The 12,824-nt window shown below is 33.7% G+C and overlaps 1 protein-coding gene across 4 annotated transcripts in view; it reads left to right on the plus strand.

Annotated features, from left to right (window-relative positions):
* Window positions 1-12,824, plus strand: part of SLCO6A1 (solute carrier organic anion transporter family member 6A1) — a 92,985-nt gene that overhangs the window by 12,680 nt on the left and 67,481 nt on the right. For all 4 annotated transcript variants that reach the window (XM_039221317.1, XM_039221315.1, XM_039221319.1 and 1 more), the window contains exons 4-6: window positions 49-145; window positions 4,012-4,133; window positions 4,941-5,050. In XM_039221317.1, the coding sequence (XP_039077248.1) occupies window positions 49-145; window positions 4,012-4,133; window positions 4,941-5,050 (329 nt within the window). The remainder of the gene's footprint in view (window positions 1-48; window positions 146-4,011; window positions 4,134-4,940; window positions 5,051-12,824) is intronic.

The following is a 12,824-nucleotide window of genomic DNA, read 5'->3' on the forward strand; positions in this document are numbered from 1 at the left end:
ACAGAACTGGCTTATGTAGTTGTTTGATGTTCAGTATTCATTTTATAGGCTTACTGGAAGCTTCATTAATAGTTGGATATTCTTTGGGTTATGTGATAGGAGCACCCCTTATTAAGGGGAATGAAAACAGTATTCTCCCAATTAGGTAAGTAATTTTATTTCCTTTTTTGTTGTTGTTTACACTATATAAAATATTTATTGGATAGATAATATAGCATATAAACATATATTTTTAATTTGTTATACCATATTTTTAAGAAAAACATGTAAATATGACTGATATGCTTATTTATATACATATAAATACACTTTTATTTTTATTTTTTGAAATACAATTTTAAAAACACTATAAAGAAAGCCTTATTACTAATTCTGCATATAGTTTTTTTTTTAAATTGTAGATAGAATACATGATGTAAATTTTACCATCTTAACCATTTTTAAGTGTATAGTACAATATTGTTAGCCATGTGCACATTGTTGTACAATGGATCACTAGAAATTTTGGATCTTGCAAAACTTAATTCTGTCTCCATTGCACAATAACTTCCATTTACCTCCTTCTCCGCAGCCCCTGAAAATCACCATTTTACTTTCTAAGATTTTGACTACTTCATATACCTCATATAAGTGGAATCATGTGGTATTTGTCTCTTTGTCACTGGCTTATTTTACTTAGCAAAATGACCTCAGGTTATTGAGCATATGCCATAGTATATGCCAGTAAAAGTACTTTCTTTTTAAAGCTAAATATTATTCCATTGCATGTATATACCACACTTTATCTGTTTATTTGTCTATGGATATTTAGGTTATTACTTCCACCCCTTGGCTATTTTGATAATGCTGCAGTTTACATAGTGAGCAAATATCTCTTTGAAATTCCATTTTCAATTCTGTTGGATCTATAACCAGATGTGGGATTGCTAAATCCTGTGGTATTTTTATTTTTAAGATTTTTGAGGAACTCCCATTCTATTTTTCATAGAGGTACTTTGCACCATTGACATTCCCACCAGTAATACACAAGGGTTCCAATTTCTCACATCCTTGCCAACACTTGTTATTTTCTTTCTCCTTCTTCCTCCTCCTCCTTTTCTTTCTTCTTCTCTTTTTCCTTTTGCCATCCTGACAGTTATGAGGTGATAGCTCAGTATAGTTTTGATTTTTATGTTCCTGATGATTAGTGATAATGAGTAGCTTTTCGATTACTTGTTGTCCATTTGTTTATTTTCTTTGGAGAAATGTCTAAACATTTAGTCTATAATATCTCCATTAAGGCTTCTTCTTGTATCACCATTCAAAGACTTCCAGATGGCATATTCATCCCTGTGGTTTCTCACACAAGGTTGCTTCTGACAAGGGAGCATATGATAAGACAAAAAAGTGTGACACTATGACAACTACAGATTTCACTGGTCTTACTCTGTGCCCCAATATCCAGAAATAGCTGACTTGATAGAACGGAGTCATGGCTTGGTGTTCTCAACATTTTTTTTTTTTTTTTGTGGAGTATGTAGGTTTTCTATATTACTATCATGTCATCTTCAGAGATAGTTTTACTCATTCCTTTCTGATTTGAATGCCTTTATTTCTTTTTCTTGCCTAATTGAACTGGCTAGTACTTCCAGGGCTATGTTCACTGAAAGTGAGGAGAATTGGGTTTCCTCATCTTATTCCTGGTCTTATGGGTTTGTCATATATGGCCTTTATTGGGTTGGTGTATGTTCCCTTTTACGCACTTTGTTGAGAGTTTTTATTATGAATGAATGCTGAATTTTGTCAAATGTTTTCTACACATCAGTTGACATGATCATATGATTTGTTTCTTTCATTTTGTTTCTGTGGTGTAGCACATTGATTAATTTGCAAATATTGAGCCATCCTTGCATCCCTGGAATAAATCCCATTTGGTTGTGGTATATGATCCTTTTAATACATTGTTAAATTTGGTTTCCTAATATTTTGTTGAGGATTTTTGAATCTGTGCTCATCAGGGATATTGGCATGTAATTTTCTTGTAGTGTCCCTGTGTGGTTTTATTTGCACATTTAAATGTAATATCCAATTTCAGGTTTTTTTCTGTAATATGACAAATGGACCAAGCTTCTGTTTCTCCCCTCAAAGAGATATCCCATTGTACTGATAACATTTATGGATCATTCTGTGTTTTTTTAAATTAATTTATTTTTTATTGATATTATACACCCATTTATATCATAAATTAAATTTCTTACATACATAGGTTTCCTTCTTATCTCTTGTCTCTCTAATCTGTTGTCTGATCTATCTATTTTCATGCCAGTACTACAATGTTTCAGTAACTGCAAATTTACATATGATTTGCTATTTGATTGGATAAGTCCTTCCTCAATATTATTCACCAAAAAGCAGGGGCTATTTCTGCAGAATTACTCTTTCAGATAAACTTAATAGTCTCAGGTTACAATGAAAACATTTTGATTTGAAATACTTGAATTTATGTATCAAATTGGAAATAATCGTCAGCTTTCTATGCAGGAATATGGTATATATTGCTCTATTTGCTCTTCATTTGTGCCCTTCAATAAAGCTTTAGGATTTTTGTTATTGAAAATACTCCATTAAGCTTATTTCTACTAATTTATTTTGTTAGTAATGCACTTGGAATCTTTATATTATTCTTAATTATTTCTAGTAGGAGGAAAAGCTATTGATATATATGGCACCTATTAAATTCTTTGCTTATATTTTCTGGCTAGTTTATTTTCCTCAGCCTTCTTGGTTATCAATTATTTACAGATATGTAATAATCATATGTAGCTTAATGCATATGGTTACAATACATAGCTGGATTGAAAAGTAAAAAGGGGAAAAAATCTAAATATTATAATCAGTGAGGAAATACATAATCTTAGTGACAATCTAGAGTTGAAACTCTTTCTGCATACCATGTCCAGATATATATACCTCTCTGATAATGGAACTCAAGATTGCAACCTTATAGCATTGCAAGTTGGGACTTGTATCGCTGAATAATGTAGCAATGGATAAGGAGTTATCCCATTAATGAACATAACTGTTAATATTCTTCACATTCTGTGAAAGGCAGGGCCTGTATGCCAGCTCTTCACTAGGTCATTGTTGACAGTAGAATTGCCTGTGAGAAATTAGCACCTTCAAAACTGTGGTTCTTAACTATGTGGGTTATTTTCCCACAATGGATGGTCAGACAAGGTCTTAAATGTCTGTGGAACTGAAGACAGGGATAGCTATATGGTAATGAATATCCCCAAATCTCTCTAAATGATACAAAATAACTTAACAGCTATGAAAATTTTTTGCAAGATCATGGCCTGAGCATGACTGAAAACAGATTGTGCTGAAACTGCAAAATGAACAGTGAGAAAATAGAGAAAGTCAACACAATATACTTCACATTGCCATCCCACTTTGCTCACTACAAAGTCTGCAAAGGCAGACCAAGGAAAAGCTGCAGGGGAAATGGAAGATGAAGGCTAACAAAGGGTCCTGGGGTGATTAGGTGTGATCACCAGAAGGGTGATAAACACTCAATCTGAGTTGAGTCAGAGAAGGAACTGTAAGAAAGATTTCCAAGTATATGTAATTTAAAGGGTCAGATGTCAGATAAAAGGTTAGTTGTGCACCTTAAAGTCCAGGCTTGCCCTAAAGAGTGTGCATGATTTAAATGAGCAGGAATGATTTTAAAGGATAGGTACGATTTAAAGGGGATAATCTTCCAAATGCATAGCTTCTGTAGGAGAAAAAAAGTTACAAAGGAACAAAATTACTTTTGCCACCTGAGTGAACATGGGAAAAGAAAGAAAAGAGAAAAAAATTATAATCTTGTTGGATAAAAGGTACCTGCATAATTGGAGGACTCATACAATCAGCAAAACAAACAATAGAGACACATTAACAAAAAATGTTTCATTTCTCTCTTTCTCTCTCTCTGATTATGGCTTTGTAATGAAATACACAAAGTTGAAATTTTTAACTTTTCTCTGTTAGTATTGAAGACATTGATCATCATTACAAGTGGCTGCGGACTTGGTGGATTTATTTTGGTTTTGTCTCACTTATTGCATGGTTTACATTAATACCATTGTCATGCTTCCCACACAGTATACGAGGTGACTATAAAAATGTAATTCATTAAATTAAAAGACAGTATATTCCTTGTCCCTACCCCCATCTCCTGTTCTCAGAATATGGCTGAACTACTTTTCTTTTTGTCATGGAGATATGACATATGCTAGTGTTGTTTGAAAACGAGCTGCATGTTGCCAAATATTATTTATGTGCCAAACTTGCATTAGTATATATTTTTGCTTCTTGTCATTTTTTTTAAAAAGGCAGAGTTCATAAATTTTCTTAAAGAAATCTATTTAAATCTATTTATAGAGCATTATTTAATACATGTACCACCTGATAAAATTATTGTTAGATAAAATAATACCTATTAAAATTCTTTTGGAAATAGTAAAAAATACATATACCATTAGAGAAATCAGATACTCTCCTAATGGTAGTACATTTTATTGGTACAAAGTATTTTTAGTAATATCAAAGATTACTCTTACATTTTAATGCTGTGTTGTCAAAATATAATCACATTCCATGTGTGACTATTTAAATTTCAAATTAAATTGCAGTCAGTCATAGGAGCTATATTTCAAGTATTTAATAGCTACAAAAAGCTTGTGGCTACAGTATTGGACAGTACAGCGATGAAAAGTTTTCATTATCATAGAATAGTCTTTATGACAGCACTATTTTAGAAGAATGTGCTTTTTACTTAATTAGATTGACTTTAGCTTGTTCAAAAATAGCTCACTTGCCATTTCAAGAAAAACTATACTAAGATGTGTACATATGTTTGTATATATGTTTTAATTATTTGAATGTGTCATAAGATTCTTTGACTTGTTAACATATAGGTACAGCAAAGATAAAAGCTGAGAAACGTAAACAGTCTCCTCCGTTGGACAAAAAGTCTAAAGACCAGGAACTTGGAACTAGTATCAAGGATTTTTTTGCTACTCTTTGGGTAAAGTAAACTATTTTACACAAGCAAGCCAATTAAGTTGACCTGTATATTTTTCTAACAGTGAATTTAAGAGAATAACCGTAAAGCGTTCAACTTAAATCTTAGTGGGGACTTAAACTCTTAATTAGCTTATTCATTTTACAGACAACGGCAAATAGGACCCACCTTACCTAAGTGACATTTCCAGGAACATGGCTTGTATCAGAGGATGGTACTAGTTTTTTCCTTCTACCATTTCTTTTCATTTTACTTTTGTATTATTTTGTGTTTGTTCTTTCCCTGAAGAAATACATAAGACAGGTATTAACATCTTTTTATTATGTTTAAATGACTTAGAAGAGAACTCTAGAAGTAAACAAATATTCTCAAAAACATCATATTTTATGGAAAATATCTCACCTCAGTATCAAATGGAGAATTCTTTGCTTCTCTAGGTGAGAAACAAGGCCTACAATATAGACATAGTGGGTTAAAAAATGAACTTCTGAATAGTGATTCTACATTCAATTTGCTTTCACTTCTCCTTTTCATAACTTTATCCTTTATGTTGTGGGCAGAATTGTATTGAAGATATCTGATAACTAATGCTTATATCTTTATGGAGCTTATTATATTCTTGTGTAGGTTTCAGATTTTTTAAAAAAATTTTAAATATTTATTTATTATTGAGAGACAGAGCATGAGCAGGGAAGGGGCACAGAGAGAGACACAGAATCCGAAGCAGGCTCCAGGCTCTGAGCTGTCAGCACAGAGCCCAACACTGGGCTAGAACAGACCTGAGTTGAAGTCAGAGATTAATGACCTGAGTTGAAGTCGGATGCTCAAGTGACTGAGCCACCCAGGCACCCCACAGATTTTTTAAAAATACAGAGATGATAGGCACCTGGGTGGCTCAGTCTTTTAAGCATCCATCTCTGGATCTCGATTCAGGTCATGATCTCATGGTTCATGAGTTCAAACCCCGCGTTAGGCTCTGTGCTGACAGTGCAAAGCCTGCTTGGGATTGTTTCTCTCCCTCTCTGTGCTCCTCCACTGCTTGCACTCTCTTTCTCTTTCATAATAAATAAGCATTAAGAAATACAGAGATTAAAAACACCTGATTAACAATTGTATAGAGAAAATTATATGTGAAATGTATTTTAGAAATGGGGTTAAATAGGTTTCACTGAATAGGGAGCATTTAAATTGAATACCCTAAAGCAAGAGAAGGAGTTACCATGTGAAGAATGGTCAGTAAGAAAATTCCAGGCATAAGAGACACATGTGGAAACATCTTGGAGCAGCAAAGCTTTAGGTATGTTAGGTTTAGAGAAGGTTTGTGTATTTGGAGCATAGTCGATTGGTGGGGAGAATGAAAGAATAACAGGTGGCGACTAGCTCACGCAGGTCCTGTGGAACATGGTTAGAACTTTAGATTTTGGTTTTAATGCAACAGGAAGTCACTCATATAGGTAAGGAAATAGTGTTTTAAGAACTTTAAAACATGACTTTGGGTAAAAAATGGATTAGAGTAGGGTAAAAATTGAAAAAGCAGTATGACTTGGGTGTTACAGGAAGTTTTCTCTAGGTATTATAAATAGTAATTTTTTTATTCAGCTGTAGTATATGAGACCCAATTGTAAGAACAAATTAAATAATTATTTGCTGTTTATAAAATACAAGGCTATTGACCATGACTTGTGTAAGAAGAAGAAAAAAGGTAAGCTTTCCACATATCAACATGATTTGAGCTTCTGGATCCTTAAAAAAAAGAAATTAGAGAGCTCCTGGGTAGCTCAGTTGGTTAAGTGTCTGACTTTGGCCTAGGTCATGATCTCACTGTTCATGGGTTTGAGCCCCGTGTAGGACTTTGTGCTGAAAGCTCAGAGCCTGGAGCCTGCTTCAGATTCTATATCTATCTCTCTCTCTGCCCTTTCCCTGCTTGCAGTCTGCCTCTCTCTTACTCACTCACTCTCTCCCTCTCTCTCAAAAATACTAAACATAAAAGTTTTTTAAAAGTGAAAAGCTAAAGTATGGGGAAATAAATGTTCTAAAGCCTACATATAGACGTATAATATTAAGATCCAACAGAAAGCTTATGTATCTGTGTTCTTTCCTTCAATAATGTCATAGGCTGAGTTTCAGAAAGAAAACAGGGATAATGGGTCATACTTTAGGGAGGCTTACTATATTAGAAAAATTCCCACTGTTTGCCTTATTTCATAGTTTAGCACCTGCCAAAGCGCATTGCTCAGTAAAATGTAACTACTTTTTGAGCTTTGTTGGTGAAATTAAAGTAGGGCATGTCTTCCCTGATAATGGAGCCAGGGAGTGTTTTCTGCTAAGTTGGTTGATACTTGTGAGTCATTTAAGCAATGGAGCTTATTAAAGAATTCATCCAAGGAAGAGTGGAGTTGAGCAGTGGATAATGGCTATAACCCCTCATCAGGCAAGGGCTAGAGATGCTATGACTTTCTAGAAATGAATAGAAAGTGAAACTAAGGGTGAGTCTGTGCTTCTCTGTTGTAGATCTTGTAGGCAGAGAGGTTTTCTTCATTAGGGTCTGTTACTTTTCACCTAAGCCCAAAAATCAGATGAGATACTAGATACTTTGACCACTTAGGAGTAGCCTCCTATTCTCCTTTGACAAAAAGTTTTAGAGAGAGAAAGCTCTGCTGTTCTCTTTGTGCTCTGTTGGTTATCCAAGAGGTAAAAGTCTAATGCTACATCAGATCTCTCCTTATCCATAGGTTCTTATCTGTTAGCAGGCCTGACTACTAGTAGGACTATCCAGGAGGGATATTAAATCACACTTACTACTGATGAGACTTAATGTAAATTTCCGTATTTCTTTGATTCTAAAACACACTTTTTTCCTTTACATTTTAACATATTTAGAATTGGGTTGGTATTAAACTCATGGAGTCTTGAAACAACTATAAAGCAGTATGTAATTGTTACATAGTAGATATTGGCTGAGTATGGGTAAACTTGGTCATAGTTGTTCATATTATCATTACCTTAAGTAAGTTATATACTTTAGTGGGACTGTCCATATTAGGTGAAACTGTTGGGTTAACTCTTCAAAAAGATGATGCAGTATTTAAGCATTGAATTATAAAGTTATTATATACCCAGAAAGACAGAAACAACAACAGAATATAATGTTGATATTAGTAAAGCAAACATTTGATGTTGAATGAATGACCACTAGTTTACCTTTTCTTGCAGATAACATCAAAGTGTTTTATGACAATTAAGTAAAGGAGTCCCATATGTAGAGATAGCTTTATTGTACTTTAATTAAGATACTTGCTAAAGGACTGTCTACCACATGCCAAACTGTGCAGCTGAGTCAGGAAAAATTGGCAAGTCCTTCCTAATAGATCTAATATTTCAAAAGCTGGTGAAACTAACATCTGCATAGTATAGGACTTTCCTTAAAGCATTGTATTGTTATATAAGTGGCAGTGATTTTTTTCTTAGTGATATCTAAAATAATGGTGTTTCTTACTGTTGATAGCATTTTAGAGTCCATGAAATATGGTATTTTAACCTTTCTGAGCCTCACTTTCTTTAAGAAATTGGTGCAATAATAGTACCTTCTTCGTAGGAATGTAAGGTGTATAGATTACTGCATAGTCCTTAGTAAAAACTCAATAAATACATCATGAATATGAATGCCTACTTGAGATATTTCTGATTCTAGATTAGGGAAGGAAAGTACACCAAAAATACAGGACAAGGCTTCATTAGATTTTTCTTTTATCTTGATAAGAAGAGTGGGCTGTCAACTAGAAAATAGACTTAAAAGATTAATGTGAAGAATTTGATTGAATATCTGTTGATTTGATTAAATATCTGTTGTCATCCTGCATTACTAATCCTATAGTTCAATACTTCCTGGTTCATGACACTTAATTGATACTATTTGCTTGAAGTTCAATGTCTGTTTATAAGCTCCTAATATAAGGACTGATGTAAAATCATTCCAGCAAGCAAATTATTCCAGTCAGTAAAATGTATCACCATCATCATAACACTTACTAATAACTAGTCAAAAAACGTATCTCCTGATTTTCTAGACATAGATTTTTTTAAAAGAGTCTTCTTATCATAAATTTTGATTAAAAGCCAGAGAAGTGACTATTTTTAGAATGAATTTTCTCTATTACCCTATTTCTTGCTGTTCCTTATTTATATATTTTAGAAAATTTATCAATTAAGGAAAGAAAAGAATTTTATTCAAATGTTAGTAGAGATCATTTTAGTTTTAAAACAGATAAAATGAGCATATATAAAAGTAAAAAAGCTAGAATGGAGACAAAATATTTAACACTTTTATAAAGTTTTAATATCCATGAGGTGAAAAGTTATAAATAAAAGTCAATGGCATTAAGCTTGAAGAATAGAAAGTAGAACATTGACTAAGAACAATAATAGTCTATAATTATCAGAATATAATAGATTAGAAATATATTTTAAAAGACTAAAAATGGAGAGCATAGAAATTAGGGAAATAAATCAGGAAAAAGAAAAAAATGAAATTAAGACTGGTTGGAAGCAGGTAAGGAATAAGGTTTTATAGGAGAAAACTTTTTAAATGTATGGAGCGGAGAGATCAACACGTTTACCTTCTTTTTATTCATCTCATACCTTAAGTTTCACACCTTAGTAACAGGGAAGACACTTACATACTAAAACTCCTATGAACAAAGAAGTGTCAATGAATATTATGATAATAAAAAACTTTTTGAATGATAAAGGACCAAATGAATATAAAGTGTTATTCTTTGTGCGTGACTATAAGTGGATGACAGAATCCATCAAAGGAAGCTGGTATCCATATTATTTAGATACACTGTTGGTAGTCAAAATATGAATTTCCTTGGAAAGCAAGTAAATTACTATCAAAGATACTAAAATCAATTTACATTTTATGTAAGTAACATGATTAAAAAAACATTAATCGCTTGTATAAATATGATGTCAGCACATCATATACTAGTTTCAGTCTCTGAGTTGTCTACTGGCTTTGACCAAATAAATTGGTATGGAAACAGAGTAAAAGAGATTTCAGGTTAAAGGGCTGAAACATTTTTAAACTAGAAAAAACAGCAGTTTCTAGGTGAGATATTTTACTCTTACTGACAGCTTTAATAAAGATAAGCATTACTTATTTTCTGTGGCTAACTATAGATATTTCATCGTAAGGAGTGAAGACGAGAGCAAGTGATAAGTTAAATGATCAAGTAAAACACTTGAGAAATTCAAAGAAGTTTATTGGTATCCTCTTCAGCTTATGTTTTCCTCCTCTTGGTTCATAGACACAAAGACCTTTTATTGGCAAGATCATTGTTTCTTGTCATGCTACCTTGACTGGGGTAGGAAGTAGATTAATGCTTCTACCACATAAAAGAAAAAGTTCCACAATTAATTGGGACATTATACACCCCATCTCCAATGAACCTTGGTTAAGTCTTAAGGATCTCTTTCCTCTCTGCAACACTATTCTACGTTAGTTTCGTTGTTAACATTTGTTTGCCACTGCTACTCGAGCCCTGTCCTCAACCCTAGTCTACTTGTCTGTGGCCACTATTCCATATTCTTTATATTTTGCTGATCCTGTCCTTATTTCAGACTCTAAGTACATGCAAGAGTACCTAGCCTAGTTTGAAATCATACCTCCCACACCAACATGAACCTCCTCTCATGTGGTAAAGACCTTGGTTTTAGACAAAGTTTGTGATGGACTAGAGCTTAGTGCCACAGCTATTGCATAAAAGTATCTGCTACTGTAAAGAACTAATCTGATTTCTCCTTTTCTATATCAACATCTACCATAATTAAGCCTGAGTTTACTACAAGAAATTCCCTGAATACTGATTTGTATGTTTGGCCTTTTTCTGTGCATCCCATATTTATATTTAAGAAAAGAAAAATAATATATGTATATATTTAAAGAGGAAAGCCCGGAGATTTTATTGGAAAGGTCCCTTGTATTTTGAGTGTTTGCTATGCTCACATTTTCTTTCTGAATAAAGTGCCCACAGCCCTTTCTGAATAAGTCCAGAAGTGTTTTGCATTAATTGCCATGTTCTATATGATGTAGTTCAAATGTCCTAGTTAAAACTAGATTTGAGATGAGCACATGAGCCCAAGACAGCAATCTTTAGATTTCCCAAAGACTTAGCAAATATCTTGAGAAAAAAATATCCCATTAAGACACCTGCTATAAAGTGACTCGTTAATTTCTCTTTCTTAGGAGAATGGAAATAGACAAAAGGGAGCTTTAATAAATTGATGTCAAGAAAATGAATGAGCAAAGGCCATTGAGATAGAGAAGCAAATGAAGAGAGAGTACTAAGTAGCTGTAATAAAAGTAGATATAGATACAGTAAGCTGACAGAAGCTTAATATCTGGGCCTTTGATGCAATTAAGACATTTACATTTATTTATTTTTGAGAGACAGAAACAGAGCACAAGTCAGGGAAGGGCAGAGAGAGAATGAGACACAGAATCCAAAGCAGGCTCCATATTCTGAGTTATCAGCACAGAGCCTGACCCAAGACTTGAACTCACAAACTGTGACATCATTACCTGAGCTGAAGTTGGACGCTGAACTGACTGAGCCGCCCAGGTGCCCCTCTTCCTGTTGTATCTTATACAGATTGCCATTTCACATAGAATCGTGATATAGTCTAGTGGAATGGCAGATAGAACTTAGCAACAGATTAATACATATAAGAACTTGCTATATGATAGAATAGGCACTGCAGAGATGGTTGCTCAGTAGATGTGATGACAAATTTGGTTTTCTGTACGGTGAAATGAAATTGGATTTCTACTTCATATCATACACAAAAGTAATTTTTAGGTAAATAAAATGTGATTAGAAGAAAACAGCACAGTTAATGCTAAACCATGAGAGAAACATCTTGTGACATAGAGGTAGGAAAGGTTAAACAAGTTTGCAACAGTGTAAAATACAAAGTAAAAATGTATGGATCAAAGATTTCTGTTCTATGAAGGAAACTGTAGACAGTGTTAAAAGATGAGTGACAGATCTCTCAATCCAACAAGAGATTAGTATTTAGAATAAACAAGAAATTCTTGGAAAATCCACATAGGAATTTCAGGGAGCCTAATAAAAATGTGAATAAGCAGTGTATACACAGTAACCAATACTAAATAGCTATGAATTACATGAAGAAATGCTCAGTTGGATTTGAATTTAAGGAAGTATAAAATAAGGCATTGTGGTACTACTTTACTTCTATCAGCATGGCAAATTTTTAAAAGCCAGATAGTAACATCAAGTGTTTGTGATTATGTGGGGTATACCAGTTATCTACTGCTACATGACAAACCACCCCAAAACTTAGTGGCTTAAAATAATAAAACATGATTTGTTCATTGATCTGCAGTTTTGTCAGGGCTTGTTCCTTTTCAAAAATATTTTTTAATGTTTGTTTATTTTTGAGAGAGAGAGTATGTGAGCAGGGAAGGAGCAGAGAGAGAGAGGGAGACATAAAATCAGAAGCAGGATCCAGGCTCTAAGCTGTCTGCACAGAGCCTGATGAGGGACTCAAACTGACAAACTGACATCATGACCTGAACCTAAGTCAGGTGCTTAACCTAGTAAGCCACCAGGCACCCTGTGGCTTGTTCTTTCAGCTCAACTTGTCAACTAAGGTCAAGTCTGGAAGATAAAATCATCTGGAGGCTTATTTACTCAAATATTAGCTTTTGATACTGGTTGTTTGCTGAAATACCCATAGATGGCCTCTCTAT

Source organism: Hyaena hyaena, unplaced genomic scaffold, assembly GCF_003009895.1.
Source record: "Hyaena hyaena isolate Hyena2069 unplaced genomic scaffold, ASM300989v1 scaffold_976, whole genome shotgun sequence".
NCBI lineage: Eukaryota > Metazoa > Chordata > Mammalia > Carnivora > Hyaenidae > Hyaena > Hyaena hyaena.